The sequence below is a fragment of the Pocillopora verrucosa genome, chromosome 9, assembly GCF_036669915.1.
Source record: "Pocillopora verrucosa isolate sample1 chromosome 9, ASM3666991v2, whole genome shotgun sequence".
NCBI lineage: Eukaryota > Metazoa > Cnidaria > Anthozoa > Scleractinia > Pocilloporidae > Pocillopora > Pocillopora verrucosa.
The window spans coordinates 4,711,935-4,728,179 of record NC_089320.1 but is presented as its reverse complement, the minus strand read 5'-3'; the positions used below and the strand labels follow the sequence as shown (position 1 = coordinate 4,728,179).

General features: G+C 36.8%; 2 protein-coding genes, 1 long non-coding RNA gene and 1 pseudogene across 7 annotated transcripts in view; 2 read left to right on the top strand and 2 right to left on the bottom strand.

Annotated features, from left to right (window-relative positions):
* Nucleotides 1-16,245, bottom strand: part of LOC136276941 (uncharacterized) — a 70,736-nt gene that overhangs the window by 15,737 nt on the left and 38,754 nt on the right. The gene's annotated exons all lie outside the window — the stretch shown is intronic.
* LOC131786191 (uncharacterized) lies at nucleotides 2,913-7,384 on the top strand. Its single transcript, XR_010718812.1, has 4 exons — nucleotides 2,913-3,163; nucleotides 4,008-4,147; nucleotides 4,510-5,029; nucleotides 6,423-7,384. It is a non-coding gene; the product is annotated as an uncharacterized lncRNA (long non-coding RNA).
* On the top strand, nucleotides 8,855-11,599 carry LOC136283280 (uncharacterized). Its single transcript, XM_066171845.1, has 3 exons — nucleotides 8,855-8,861; nucleotides 9,228-9,311; nucleotides 9,825-11,599. The coding sequence occupies exons 1-3, from the start codon at nucleotides 8,855-8,857 to the stop codon at nucleotides 10,025-10,027; spliced, it is 294 nt and encodes a 97-aa protein (XP_066027942.1). The 3' UTR covers nucleotides 10,028-11,599.
* The window catches only part of LOC131785618 (uncharacterized), a 68,420-nt pseudogene continuing 64,422 nt past the window's right edge, over nucleotides 12,248-16,245 (bottom strand).

Genomic DNA, 16,245 nt, shown 5'->3' with positions numbered 1-16,245 from the left:
GGCGTGGGAACTGACTAGGGTTGTCTTCAAGAAGCTACCCACATTCAAACATCTGTTCACGACCTTACTCAATCATTAAGAATTTTATTATATGAGTGTCACACTGTCTTTTTCTCTCTACTTTCGCATTTCGCAGACCCTTACACGGGGATTTACTTATAATTGTTTTGATAAAAGCGCCCGGGGGGGGGGGGGGGTCGTACTGATCATATAATAAATATTACTGAAGAAGTACATGCCCCGGCATTAATGAAAGAGGGCTTTATTTAAAAGCATTGTAGAGTTCAATATAGGAAGAACGTAGTAAAACACTCTTTCAGTTTTTATCTCAGTGTATAAATTATTTAGCCAAAAGGAATAGCAAAAAACAATAAAAAATAAAATAATGAACGCATGAGTAGGAGCTATTCCTGTCAGGAATATTCCTGTCAATACAGGAATGGCTCCAGTCTCTGATCGTCCACCTGAACTGGCTAAATGAGCTTAGTCAGCGGAGCTAGTCAGTGAATAACTCTGTCATCGGCAGAGTAACGCTAAACTACATCATTGGACAAGAAAGGCTCTGCAATCCCTTCTTTATTTTAATAACCATTTCTTGTTTGATACATCGGTGTTTTCACTTGCATTGATATTTCATTGTTCCGCTTCGAGACACACGGGTAAACAATACTCACGAGCAAGGAGTTAAGATATAACTTATTAACTTTTACTATTTTTATCATCCAATTACAGGTTGGAGCCATTCCTACATTTAGTCACTGGTGTGGGGATGTACTCGGTGACTTATGAAAGCATTACCGTTGCCCGTGGGCAGAGATAGGAAAATATGGACGCACTAAGAACCAATCAGATTGCAGGATTCCTTTCTGTGCCCTCTAAGAAAAAAGTAAAAATCCCTATCCAGTGGATAGGTGTTACAAAGCATATAGCGTTATCGATCAGATAGAGATTTATTCAGTGGATAGCGCCATTCAGCCTTTCAACAACCAGGGCAAGGTGCTTTACCATCAGGACAAAGCACTTTTCTCTTTATTCTGGTTACTTAGAAACACTGGGAAGTCCTGGCCAATCAAGATAATGTCATGATTGAGTAAAACCATGTCACACCACCCAATAAATGTCACAGTCAGTTTTATTTAACCCTTTAACTCCCAAGATCTCATTAGTAATTCTCCTTACTGTCTGTCATACAATTCATATAATGTTAGTTTGGAGAATTTGGAATTGGATCAACTAATAATCCCCTCATTGATATTTTCTTTATTCTCTTTACTCTTCTGCTTGATATTGTACTGATAGTGTAAGGAGAAATTCTGTCTTGGTCACTAGTGGGACTTAAGGGGTTGACCTGGTCTTTTTGTTAGTTTTGAAACCAATGTCAATCAGCCTACCTTTTTATTAGAACCAATAGCAAGTTGTTAGATTCCATAGGAGTTGTTTTCTATAGATTCTAATTTTAACCCACGTGACCAGTGGAATGGGTACAATATGAAATTCCCTTACCATATCTCTGTCTTGTGACGTCTTTCAGTCATAAGGAATTATCTGAGTTCTGTCCATTTGACTGTGGCTACATATGCAAGACAAGTTTTAATTATAATGAACTTTTCATGGTGTCAATTAACAGAGTAAAACTTACAATCAGTATCCATACCACAACCTTAGGTGACTCTATTCATTAATACAAGCACCCTGTTATCGTGATCATATTCTCATGGCCTATTGGTGGTAATGCTGGCAGTTACAGGGCAATGAAGGTTCATTTGACTTCTATTTTTCTGTCCATATTGGCAGCCTGCAAGAGCTAATTACACAACTCCTGAGAACACAACTGCAAGGCAGGGAGTGAAGCAGGGGGAGAAATCAAGTGAAAGTTAAAAGGAACAAAGAGTTTTGGTGTTTCGTTCTACTTGCCATCTTCTTTCTTCCTAAAATACTTATTTTATGTCAACTACATCCTCACACATTTTTATTTTTGGTTTCTGTGGGATCGAATTGGCTTCTTCACAAAAAGAGAAGAAAATGATGTTGAAAAAAACCTAAGCCAAGCTCTTTGCCTTGCAAGTCAGACTGGCAGACAACAAAATGACAATGGATGGAAATAAATGTTTGGAAGACATGTTTCCAAAAGAGATAAGGGGAATCCCCAAACTCATGGACACTTTGACCCCTAAGAGTGACTAGCATCTAATTTCTCCTTACAATATCACTCGTTAATCACACATTTAGGTCTCAAGAATAAAGGAAATGATCACCAACTTATGCAGCTCTTGATTGATGAACAAATTCTCCTTGTCAGCACCTTAGGACATGTATGGAGAACAGTTGGGAGAATATACATAGTAATGTTTGGGTGTAAAAAGTTTTTATCTGCAGCTTTGACTACGTGACCATCGTATTCATGGTCATGTAATATCAAACATAAACCGTCTCCGGCCAAGAGTAAATTTGTAAAAAGACGCTTCAAACGGTCCATGAAGGCTAAAAAAAAAAATAACACAAATATATATAATATAATTTAATTGAGATAGTTAGACTGAAAGGTAATTTGGGTATGCAATTTTCAGAGCTTTATTTATAAGCGTCACGCTTATAAAGAAATATACAAATATATAATACATGCATGTACAGCCTTTTTTTTTGCCTTAAGGAAAGGCATTTTTTTATCGTGTACGATTCAACAGCGATTTTGCAACTAAGATCTGTATGTTTTAGTGCCTATTAGCCTGTGTCAGGGCTCCTGCCTGTGCCTAATAGCTAAGAAGGCCGTACGCACGTGCGCTACGTTATGGTGTCGAGTGTACTTAACACATGTTCTGCTCTTGTAAATCCTTCTCGTGACCACGAAAATAACCGCCAGTTGTTGGTACACTTCGTGATACATACACATTCAGGTAGCCGCATTGCACAAAATGGCGGATGAATAACAGCACACCACCTTTTCGAATATTTCCCGCCGTTCACGAAAATGAATTAAGCGAGAGGAATAAAAGAAGAGGCCGGTGCAATTTTTCGCAGTTTTTTTCCAAAGAAGATTAGACGTAGGGGATCAAAGAAGACATCTGATTTGAATACTACGGTCACCACCTCGACTGTTCAAGATGATTTCGAAAATCCTTCTCATCAGGCGTTGCAACCTAGACCAATTTTACATGCTTTGCTGGTAAGTCTTAATTTTGCATTTATTAAAAATATTTTCGATTCTGTTTTTTACAGTCATTTTAAGCTTAAGTTCTTCTAGCATGTACTCTATAAATTATATTCGGGTGTGCCACATGTCAGGAAAAGATCAGGAAAGAAGTCATGGAATTTTATTTTGAGTCATGGGTAGTTGGCATGTTTCAAAAAAGTCAAGGAAAACTGATGTCTGTAGTAACCAAGATATTTCTTATTCGACAGACTGTTTTTTTTTTCCACAGATATATGGGAAACTGTTTTGTTCATGAGATGTGATGAATCACACACAATGACAGTATTAATTTTTTTATTCCTCGTTATTTTCCTTTATATTGGGCTGAAGCTTATATAATTAATACCTCCTCTTTTCCAACGAGGATTTAGTTAGTACAAGCATATAAACTGAGATAAATAATTTATAAAAATGTTCCAATAAATTGTATAACTGTATCTCATGTGCACATTCATTAAGTGCCATTTATTTCTGCTTATACATTAAGAGGCAACTGCAGTTCCCATCCTCTTTCTTAAAGCTTCTCTTTTTATTGTTACCAATTATTTCTCCAGCCTCCTTTAAGCATCCTTGTGTGCTAGTCAAATGTTTTTTCTATTGAATTCTACCAACCTGAGTTGTGAAATGAAAGGCCCCAATTACTATTAACAGGATTATAAGCTGTCTTCATTTAGCTATTTTGTTTTGAATCTGACCCCTGTGTCTTTGACTGTGTCCCAGGCCCCTGTGCCATAATTTTCTATTTTGCATTTCAGGATTAAATTGAGTAATAAATTATATGTAATAGTAAGTATTGTTTATTAAATGTTTCTCACAGGTTTAACTTCAGCTAGTTCTGTTTATGAGAATTGCATCCATATTGAAGCAACTGAAAAGTTGATGGAAAGCTTTGAAAGGGAAAACAACGTCACCCCTTCACTTGCCAGAGACACATATTCTCATGATCACACTAACCAAGTAAGATGAATGAATTTTTTGCTTTAGAACGTTAAAATTTTGGAATTATTACTAACATTAATCTTGCTTTTGTCAACATTTTCTGGTTATTTTTGACTCATCCTAATTATTTTGGTTTAAGTTAAATAATGTTAGAGCATAATTTATGTATTTAAACAGCTAGGCCCCCTTCAGAGTACAGCTATTTATGAATCTTAGTTTATTATATTCTTGGATAAATGACAAGTGCATTATTGGCTGTCAGTAGTTGTAAACATCATATTTTTCCATTTGTATCTGTTATTTAAGTAAAGACTATCTGAAATGATTGTAGCATTTCCACAGTCTACTTACTTGTTGTTCTTGCTGTTTTTCTATCTCAGGAGGAACATCATGACTTATTGCCTTTGAATGGGAATAATTTTACCATTTTTGTACATGGAAATAAACAGCATGGAATAGTTGGCCTCCATGGTGTACTTATCTCTTGCTTTTTCTGTGATCACCAGTGTCACAACTGTGAGCATGTAACAAAAGTAGCAGAATCTGAGCAAACAACAGAACACGAAATGCCTGATTTTCTGATTGATTTTTTTACCGAGAAATATTTTCGAGAGTCTACTGAATCAGTTGCAGCAGCCATCACTTGGAAAAGTGGTGGCTGCTGAAAAGAGTGGAAAATAAGATCAGTATCTTGTAACAGAAATACCATTCCATCTATCAACAACACAAAAAAAGTATTCTCCTCTCTGGAAGATGTTCTTTGTGGCCAAATTTCAACCACTGATTTGGTGCTGCTTACTCCCAACTTGTCTCCCTCCTGCCCAAAGTGTTCATCGCAGTGCATTAGTCAGACTACACAAGCTTTGAGCTTTTTGAAAAAGCAGACATGGCAATGTGAAGGTAAGAAATTCCCTGTGTTAATTATCTGATCTCTTTAAGTGTTCAAGTAGTGTTCACTGTCATGAATGGGATAGAAATGGCTGAAAAATGAAAACCATACAGGGAAGGTTGTCCAGGTAATGTGAAAATTTCATTCAGATTTTAAACCAGTTGATTGGATGATAGCTGTCAACAGCCTGGCATGAGGCATCCATTGGGAGGAAAACCCTCAGCTGACAGCAAGCCAAATAAATTATGTTATTATTTTGCCTCAGCTCAAGGTGAATACAGGTGTACTGCTAAAAACCAACACAAGGTTTTTGTGTAGCTCTAGCACAGACATTTCTCAGCCATGGATGGCAACCAGAAATCAGAAATGTTCTCCTCTTTGTTATATAATTATTACCAAATTTTCATTCGTAATCTTTCGTTTCAAATTCTAAAACTGGAGTTTTTAAATTTGGGGTGAAGTTATCAGTGCATCAAAAATAACAACATTCACCTTCCAGTTGTTGTCCATGGATCAAACTATTTGTCTGTGCTTAAGCTCCCTATTTACAATCATAATATAACTTAAATTTATATATTCTCCAAGCATAAATGTTCTGAATACAATATGAAATGGTTCATGCCTGTGGCTACTAACACGTCACTTATGAGTAATTTTAGTATCTTATTCTGTATCATAAATTAATTCTCTGTTGCAGTTTAAAAGTTGAAGTCTTACAGGCCTACACACTTATTACATGTTACTTTGATGTTGTGTTGAGAATGGCCTAATGAAAATTACATAATGTTGAAATTTTTTCAAGTAATCACATACCACCCAATAGTTAACAGTGAATTTGAAAATAACATTATTGTGACATCTGAATACCAAATAATGTACTTTGTTCGATAAATTTAAATGTTTCTGGAACACACGCAGCAGACTCTTATAACAACAATTATAATTTACAACAATTATACTAAACAATCAAAGACTCATTTGTCTGCACATGATGGTTTACAATGAGAATCAGGTACCAGAAAAAAAACAAATAATCAACAAATTAAGAGCTGAGGGTTCTGATTTATTGTATCTCTGAAGTTTTGCCTGTGACATTGACTGAAAAGCATTGTCTTAACCCTTTAACTCCCAAGATCTCATCAGTAATTCTCCTTACTGTCTGCCATACAGTTCTTGTGATGTTAGTTCGGAGAATTTGGTATTGGATCAACTTATAATCCTCAAATTGATATTTTTCTTTATTCTCATCACTTGTCTGCTTGATATTATATTGATATTGTAAGGAGAAATTCTGTCTTGGTCACTCATAGGAGTGAAAGGGTTAAGAATGATATAAAATTGTACATGTATGTCATTCAATTGTCTTTCAAAAAGCTATATTTAAATTATGTTCTCTTTTTTTAGGTGCACTCTATTTACATACCACGGTGTCTGGCAAGAGATCATGGCTGATGCACATGTATTGGACTTCAAGAGGATGTTATCATACTACCACTGGCATTTTGCTTGCTGCAGTTTCCTGAACCTTCTTGACATAAACTATGAAGAAGGTTTTTGTTGTGCCATCTGTGGCAAAGATAACAGTCTACACACTGTCATTTGTGATGCTAAAGCACTATCCTTCAGACAAGAGCTTTGTACTTCTCTGAAGTCTACTTATTCATCACCGAGTCCATCGACTGTACCATGAGAAACAGGAAGATAAGTTGCTATTTATGCTTATGATTTTTTTAAAAAATATTCTATGCATTATTTATTCTATTATTTTGGTTCCCAGTATGATTCAAGGAGTTCTATTTTAGAATGTGAGCATGATATAATATATTAATCTGTTGATGCAAAGACTATGACTTGATTCAGTTTGATTACTGATTAATATAATCATTTTAAATATTTTTAATCCTTCACCTTGGGCTGGCACCTTGTCGTGGTGGTGAAGCTTGTGTGTCTCATTGATCCTGCAAAGACCTTGGAATGAGGTCTTCTTTTTCTGGATCAGATGAGGGGTTGAGACCAGACTAAGACCAGCTCCAGTTCCTCCTACATTCAGTGAGATGGACTTTTAATGTGTCTAAATATCACCTGTTTTTATTTGCTTTGTTTGAAGAGATTTGCATTTAGGCTAATTATTTAATATTTTATGACATCACTAAGCATCGTGACAGGGTTTACTTTGCTGAAAAACATGTGAGGCAGATGATGGATCAAGTAGGCCGTGATGTTAGCAAGGTTACATTACACAGTAATGACCTCTTTACACCTGGAGTTGCAGCGTTGTGCACCTGCCTTGGGTAGTTTTCTTTCCTGGAACATTTCGTTCTATGGATCTGATGTCTCTTTTCCAACACCCATCACTGGACTTTTCAATGCATTAGGAAAAGCTTCCCCAGTGTGTGCACTTCTCCCCCAATTGGACTCCTTGGAAACATTTTACCGCAGACTCATTGGCAACGGACCAGTCGAGCAGTGTCCTGAAGACATGCTTCTACTCCAGCAAACTTTTCCCCTCCTGTTTGACATAGTTAGCATTGTCGAGGGAGATCAGCTTCTTAAGACCTTGAATAAAGGGGTAAGTTTCTAAAGAAACTGTGGTGCTGCGTCGGTGGGAGAGTATAGCAAGTAATTAAGTGTTAACAACTGGGTTGAAAACGTAAATTAGCCACCGTAAAGGGTAAAAAAGCTGACGTTTCGAGCGTTAGCCCTTCGTCAGAGCGATTAGAGGAATTGTGGGTCGTGTGTGGATTTATATGCAGAAAGTGTAGCTACGCCATTGGTGGGAATATGGTGACGAGAAAACAGGAATAAATTAGTTAGTTGAATGAAAAGCGCTCGTTGATTCCGTGGGGATTAAGGGTGCCGATTTGGAATATAAATTTTTGTTCTAGTGTTTTACGGCTTTCCGAACTGCCTAGATGTAAGGATAGGCCGCAAACTGCCATATGCTGTTTAGAATGATTAGGAAGATTAAAGTGTCTATTGACTGGTTTGGATGCGTCCTTGTCGTTTCTTTCCACATCACGAAAGTGTTCTCGGAATCGGTCACCCAGTCGTCTTCCTGTTTCGCCGATGTATAACTTATTGCAATAAGTGCAAGTTATGCAGTAAATAACATTGGCGGAGGTACGCGTAAAGTGATCAATGATCTTAATGGATCTTTTGGGTCCCGATATTTTCTCTACGTTATGAATGAAAGGACAAGTTTTGCATCGTGAAGGAAAACGACTGGGTGACCGATTCCGAGAACACTTTCGCGATGTGGAAAGAAATGACAAGGACGCATCCAAACCAGTCGCTAGACACTTTAATCTCCCTAATCATTCTAAACAGCATATGGCAGTTTGCGGTTTTTTTGTTGTTAACACTTAATTACCTCTTGAGACCTTGACTGCATTTATTACTGACCTGTTGGAAAAAGGAAAGTCTCCGTTCAGCAGAAATGGATCAATACCAGATGCTGTGCAACTGGATGTACACTGCACATACGATGTAGAATACTATCCTTGCCTGCCTATGGTAAGAAGTCGTGGTGACTATTGCCTAGATGACACAACTACAAACATCTGCGCAAAGAGGAGTACTCGACACCCATCCTTACTTCCTGGAGTTTTCTTAGTGCACTGAAAACACGGTACAATAATGTTATGAGTTTGTATTAATATTTGTAATAATTTCTACGACGAACAACGTTACTTCTGACATAAAAAATGTAAATTTCAGTTCACTCTGACCCCCAACTAGCTATTGTTACCCTTTGTTTATTCCAGATTATCCTGACAAGCTCCAGGTTTACGCTCTGCCTGTGGTTTTAGTTATCAGGTTTAGGTTTTTCTCAACAAATGTCCGGTATTTTCTTGAAAGACCGAAACTGTTTGTAACGCTTAGTTTTCAGAAGCATAACATCTGCAGTTGTCAAGTCAAAGAATCGCACAAATTAACTGACTTGCCTGTTTTGTTTTGTTTTGTTTTGTTTTTTGCTGTTTACTGACTAAATCGAAGTTTTTCTTACAATTTATTGGCTAAATGGCATAACGACTTGTATAAATAAAGGTTGTTGATTTCTATTGACTAGTGATGTACCCCAGTTACACCCTCTCTTCAGCCTTTATTACATGTTCTTACACAACATTCTTTCATGCACTCAGTGTACCCAGTGTTGCTGTGATTATGTGTAAAACGGTTTTATATCCTCTCTTTTGATTTCCATTTTAGGTATAACTTATGGATTTAGTGTTATGCTTTGCAACGAATCTTCTAACATCCCATTTACAGTGTTTCGAATGCGTTTCCCACAATGTAAGCTCAATTTAATGTGCATGTGTATGTTGTGGCCTTTGATTGGATGCCGTTGTGCGTGAAGAAAATTTCTTTTTATTACCTTGGCCCAGTTTGAAGGATGGATAACGCTACCCAGCGGAAAAATCACTATCCACTGGATAGCGCTGTATGTTATCACAACACTTAAAGGTTAATAGAGATTCATTCTGTGGACACCTTTTTCACCCGTTGAACAACCAGGGCCTGGTTTTTTGGGAGTTTTTTTTTTCTCTTGATTTCCTCTGTCAGAGTGATTTTATATTAAACGAGTCATAATAAATGTAGGTTCATTACAATTTTTCATACAGGTACGTAAATCGGTTTGGCCATCTTTAATCTTCGGTGTTCATTTAGCTATGCTTCGGGTCTATCCCCTCCTACCAATCTAATGGCACATTACACACATTGAAGCACAGTCGAAGTAATATTTTAATCTTAACTTTGTCAGTACCAATGCAAAGCAATCGAACCTGTTTTTTTTTCCTTTTTCAGATTGCTCTGATGCTTACAACCTCTCCCGTTATCCTCAGTGGGACACCTTAAACAGTCAGGCAGTAGAACAAGCCAATTCATGCTTGAAGTCTCTCAAACGATCCTTGTCATACATAAGCGAAAAGAACTTTATGACTCATTGCAAAGTTTTCATTGGTATCGAAATTCGCTACGGCGTAAGCAGCTCGAGTCCTAAGGTGTAGCAATGTAATTTGCGATAAGTTTTATCGCCAAATTTGAAGAACTTCTCTTTTATAAAGAACAAAAAATCATGAGATGTTACTAAAAACTAAGTCCTTATGTGAAAATTCTAGAAAAATAGTTGCATTTGATTTCTTGAAACTTTGACTCAATGTCCTCAATATCAACTTCTTTTGAGTGTTATTTGCCTTGTCTAACATAGTCTCAAGAATATACCCGATTCTGGATTTGTAGTGTTTGCCAATACCGCTGCGCGCCATGTCTAAAAGTATCTCCATGACTCAGACAAACATTGTGAGTTGAGCGCCTCGATTGACAGCGATTTGACCAAAAAAAATGTAGGTTGTAAAACATTCGAAGAAAATTTCAATTTGTTTGTGTGGTCAGGGATTATTTGTGACATCACACGCGCTCTCCGCTATTATAAAATGAGGGTGATCTCAAAAGTTTAAAATCATTTAAACTGTCAAGTTTATAGCTCAACTTTGCCAATAATTGCGTCGATTTCCATGCCATTGGATTGCTTTTTTTATTATATCGAATAGCCAGGAAACAGGTAGGCATTGTCTGATTACACATTAAGCTCGTCAAGCAGTAATGCGGCATTGCCGAAGATTGGGAAGTTAGGGTAAGCGGATGAACAAAAGAAAGAAAGAAAGAAAAAACAAAACAAAAGTCATCGTGGCCACAACCAAACGGTTTTCGCTCGTTAGCGACTGCAAACACACTCAGATGAGCTTAGAATGAACGTAACTGTTGCTCTTTAGTATCTACACTAAAATAAAACAGTTTTTTGAGGTTATACAATTTTAATTAACTGAAACCGTTAATAACGGGAATGAGTAATAGAAGAGAACGCGGTGATTAAAATAAAACAGTTTCTGGTGGTTTTACAGTTTTAGCTAGTTTTAGCGTCAAGTGCCTGCCGAAGCCGTTGGTTGAAAATCAGATCTTTCGCCTTAGCGGATGAATAATTAATTCGACTAATTTGAACAGATCGGCGGCCGCAGGGTAACGAATTTTCTCAAGTTTGTCGGTACATTTCAGGCTTTATCTTGAATGAAAATTGACTTTTATTTAAGTTTCTTTTAGTACCTATTTATTAACATCTTTGGTTATTAGCCTGGTAATACAGTGTGTATTTAAATTAATTTGAACAGGCCGGCCAATGCAAAACGGCCTGTCTTGTTTTATTTCGAACATCTCCGCCCTTTTCAATACCTTTCTTGTCTGCATCTTGAATGAAAATTAATCATTTTGAAGTTTCTTTTAAATTTGTTTCATTTGGCGACCGTTAGTTGGGGATTTGAGGCTTCATCTCAGAAAGTAATTGTTCTCTTGTTTTTGTTTATTTTCACATTTCGGCATTTTCTCGCGCCGCGTAGAAATGATTTGATTTCTTATAGTTTCAAGAATGGTTTCTACTCTCTGTTTTGCTTTGATTTTTACGTGTTTTGTTTATTGTTGTGGCCGTGAGCTAATTTTGGACATCTTGAGTTCATTTTATTTTACCAGGAATTTATCTCATTGCGTCTCAAGATCATTTGAGGTGCCGTGAGCAGATTTTGCTGTGTCATGAAAGTATTTAGTTTAACGGTAGGCGATTTTAATTCAACACCGTTGATCCGCTATAAACTGTACTTTTAATATTTTAGCCGCTTATTTACCAGAATGGAAAAAAAATATTCTTAAGTGCAGTAAACAATACGTAACTGTGGAGTTCCGCTTTTAGGCTTGCTTAAATATATATATTAACAAGACTAAATGATAGAAAATAGTTTCTTTCCTTTTGTTTCCCTTTCTTATCTTGATCATGATTAGTAACACTTGACTGACTACAAGGCTGTCATTACAATATAAATGATTTTTTTAAGTCGGACAAAGTTTCGACTGTTTCGTTTGCGTAACGTCATTATTCCGGTTTATTCCGAGTAATTTAAACGTATCTATCAAATGAGTTGGGCCTTAATTGTGTTGCGGTTTCGTTTAAATACCCTTCCAGTTTTGTTACAAATGGTTATGATGGATAGATTTACCGCATTAAGGAAACATTATAAAATAATTCAAGTAGTACGCGCGCTCTGATTGGCCATAAAACCATTTTCCATGAGCGTATGTAAACACGGTTTTCGTTCCTCTTTCATTAGTTATTTTATAAAAGAAATGTAAAATGGTTTCCGTGTTTACATAGCCTGATGTAAACTTCGCGTCGTGGTTTCCTACGCTTATCTCGTGTTCTCCCAACCTCCCGCGTGTTTACATCAGGCTATGTAAACACGGAAACCATTTTACATTTCTTCAAGGCTGCATAGAAGAGGTACATCGTATCGGAAGTTTGAAGATGAGGAATTTTTCTCGTTGGTTTAGAGAAGTGACCTGGCATAGCACCTAATAATTATTTCATTTTAAATAACTTAAGACGTATAACCACCAACAACTGTATTATTTTCTTGAAATTTATTCCTGGTATTAAGGGTTTTCAATATATAACTAAACCACCGCACTATTTGTATCAAACATAAGAAAATACGCGAAGTTAAGAGCGGACTGGATTCAATTTCCTGAAGCACCTAGATCAAAACTTTCGCCAATGTATTGCTGACCACAATTTGATATGTGGTGTGTCATGATGATGTAATAAAACCGACAATTATGTTTGGCAAAGTGAGCCTAAAACTATCTATGAAGTTGCTGTCGAAACAAGACTATTTTGAAAGAAAATTGAAGCTCTAAAATAATTGAGATCCTCTTTTTCCATGATGAACTTGATTATGCTCTGAAAGATAAGAAGAAAAAGCATGAACTTTTTAGACAGTTATGGTTTAAAATAACTTCCTAAATAAGAAACGGTTTGCAGTGTACACCCTCTGGAAATATAGCATACCGAAAACCTGTTAACCCAAAAAGTTACATGTAAAACACTGGGCAAGTTTGGAGGTGACCGTCACGGATGAGACTTGTCATCAAAAACTCCCTTTTTTAAGCTGGAAAAGTCGCGGTATATAATTGAAAGATTAATTATGATAAGTCTTCAGATACTAAACCATAAGCCGTGCCGTTCTAGAAACAATTTCAAATACAATACTTCTGGTAGCATCACATCCATAAAGAGCCGGGTCAGTAGTGAAAGGTCTTTCGTAAGTGAAGCAATGATAGGCATTGCAACTGCTGTCATACGGTCGGCCTGTTTGTTTGAAAACGAAGGGATCATAATGTCAATAGGCACTAGATAAAAAACGCAAAGGTCGCTTTACTTTTTTGTTAGTTTTAAACACCCTGCATGTTGTGTACCATGAGAGCCGAAAATCGCGAAACTAAACTAAACTAAGGCCGTGCGAGCATATTATTTTTGCGTTATGCGGAATAATGGCATTTAAACAATCATATTTTAAAGAACACTGAAAAAACGAAATTACGTCGCAAAGCAACTTGTTCCTGTACACAATCAGTAATTGTCGATGTCCTACAATCGGTTCTTAGTATCGCTATTCTTTTTGTTCAGATATTTTTAAATCTGCAAATGAATTTACCGCGTGTCCTCCGAGGGGTCCAGTTGTTACCAACCTCATCAAGTCTCGGTGCGACAAAAGACGATGTTCGGTGTTCAATGCTAGCCTTAATGTATACTTTTGTTTATTAGGAGTTCTGTTGTTGATGTCTGAAAAGGAAAGGAAGCAATGTAAACTTTAACCCATAATTTAGATTTGATAAAAATCTCTATAATAAGTGTATCCTTAACGTACAAACCTTCAAATACGCCTTCGCTAGAAACCGTAGAATGCCACCTTGGTTTGAGTACACCGATCTACAAAATATAATAGATAAAATGAACAGTACGCTACGTTTAAAAACATTATAAACGAGCCAAAACAAAAAAGTAGCAGAGAAAGTACAGTGGAATCAAGATTTTTTCCAATATTAAAGATAAACAAAACTTTGTTCAAATAATAAGGTAGCTTTAGGAATCGGGGTAAAGTTACAGTGTTCGACTGAGGGGAGGGAAACAGCATTTCAAGGGATCGAGTTATCAGGAGGTTCGAAAAATAGGGATTCCACTGTACACTCACATGTCGTGGCTCCGATATGGGTGGGGCAACGTGCAGCCACAATCCACTATGGTGGAATCCTTGGCCTCTTCGAGAGAAATGCCCAAACAAACGCAGTGGTACCACTCAAAGCAGGTAAGGCACTGCACCATCTCATTGCGACTTGAATGTTGGGTGTTATATCCTCGCCAAAACACGCACAAGAAAGCATCTAATGCAACACACTTCCATGGCAGAAGGGGGCATATATGGTTGAAGGTGTTTCCTTGTCCTGTAAGTGGCAGCCAGATGATGTGAAAAGGCGCCTCTTCCCGGTCTGGCTGGAAGCAACAAGGAGGACTTTGTTTTGTGTGGTACCATACAGCCCCAGACAGTTCACAGTGCTGTTGTATTGGTTTCTTAAAAAAGCTGGCAGCAGAGGTTACCTGCAAGAGTTCTAAAAAAAAAACTGCGGATGTCAGTATTGTAATGCCAACTTGCCTGGAGAAACGAGCTGATAACTGGTTGTAATGAGATGATAAAGATGTGGAATTGATTCAAAAGAAGTCACAAGTTAGTTACCAATATTAGTAAAATTCTTTAAGGCATCGAAGACTTGGGTTTAGACACTTTTTGCAACAGTTTCCTGAATGGATTTGTCTTTAATTTCCTGAACCTCGTTCGGTGAAAGGCTCACACTAGCTGCAAGAGTTCTAAAAAAAAAACTGCGGATGTCAGTATTGTAATGCCAACTTGCCTGGAGAAACGAGCTGATAACTGGTTGTAATGAGATGATAAAGATGTGGAATTGATTCAAAAGAAGTCACAAGTTAGTTACCAATATTAGTAAAATTCTTTAAGGCATTGAAGACTTGGGTTTAGACACTTTTTGCAACAGTTTCCTGAATGGATTTGTCTTTAATTTCCTGAACCTCGTTTGGTGAAAGGCTCACACTAGCTGCCTGCTGCAAAGCATCGCCTCTATCACTAAAATTCCACGCATTCTGTAAAAAGAAATATGACAGAAGCACAAAGTAACTCCTTTTAAAGTTATATTGCGAACGGAATATAATTTTTCAAAATGCAGTTTAGTTACTTCTAAGGAGAGGGTAGTAAGTAACTACAGGAACGGTTAACACGACACTGAGATGGCTACCATTCCTACAATTTTAGCCAGTATTGTATTGTAAATAATCATGCAATTCAGCCTTATTAGGCTGCCATGGGATTTTTAATAAAGATATCTATCCAGCTACTACAAATATTAGTTCGTTGTACAGTTGTCAAATATGATTGAAAACCATGTGCACAAAAAATCATTGTGTAATTATCAAAAGTGATCAAAGGATTTTGGGTTTTGCAAGCAGTTAATGTAGCAAATGAAGTTGATGAAAAGAAATGAATTGACATGAATGGCAGTTAGTGTTTAGAGGATAACGAAAAAAACCACAACCTTATATTGCTTGCTAAGTAATCTGAGAATATCAAAGTAGCAAATTTCTCTAACAGCTGGATTAAAATATTTCTGTATAACAAGCAACCACATAAACAAGCACCTAAAGAAAGAACTAATAAATAAATTTTCAAAAAATTAATTTAAGATTGATTTATCATGCCTCAGTCTCAGCTTTGAAAAGGAGATCCAGAGGCAAACCTCTGTTAAAGTTCACTTAAAACATAAAACAAGGATGTTAAAATTGTACACTAATAAGCTTAGCAAACATAACAAAAAATAACTGATTGTTCTTACTTCATCAACAATGTGGTCATAGTGAGCAAGACCATACATTGCTGCACCTGGTCTAAAAAATTCAACATCACTTTCATGCCCAGACATGAGTATGGATAGTGAATTATAAAAGCAGTTTCCATCCCCACTCGAGGAGAATGGCTCCAGACCAAGCTCACAAATGGACTGGTCAACATAGCTGGAAAATCTCTAAAAGCAATAGAATATAAAGTTAACAACAGCCAACAAAATAAAATTTATAAATGAAAATAATGATAATAGTAAAAATAATGATGATGATAATCATTCCAAGTTAATAACTTGTACTGAACTTTTTACTGCTCAGGAAGTCTGCACTGATTCTTGCTGCTGATAAGCTGACATAGAGAGATCTTTGGGAGATGTTCCAGGCTGTGAGGAGATAAACTTAAATTCACCTCCCAAGGCAATCTGACCATGCACCCTA

Excerpts from the sequence above, each read along its gene's own strand:
- LOC136283280 (XM_066171845.1), top strand. Across the intron at positions 9,312-9,824 it reads TCGAATGCGTTTCCCACAAT|ATTGCTCTGATGCTTACAAC; the intron begins GTAAGCTCAATT and ends TTCCTTTTTCAG.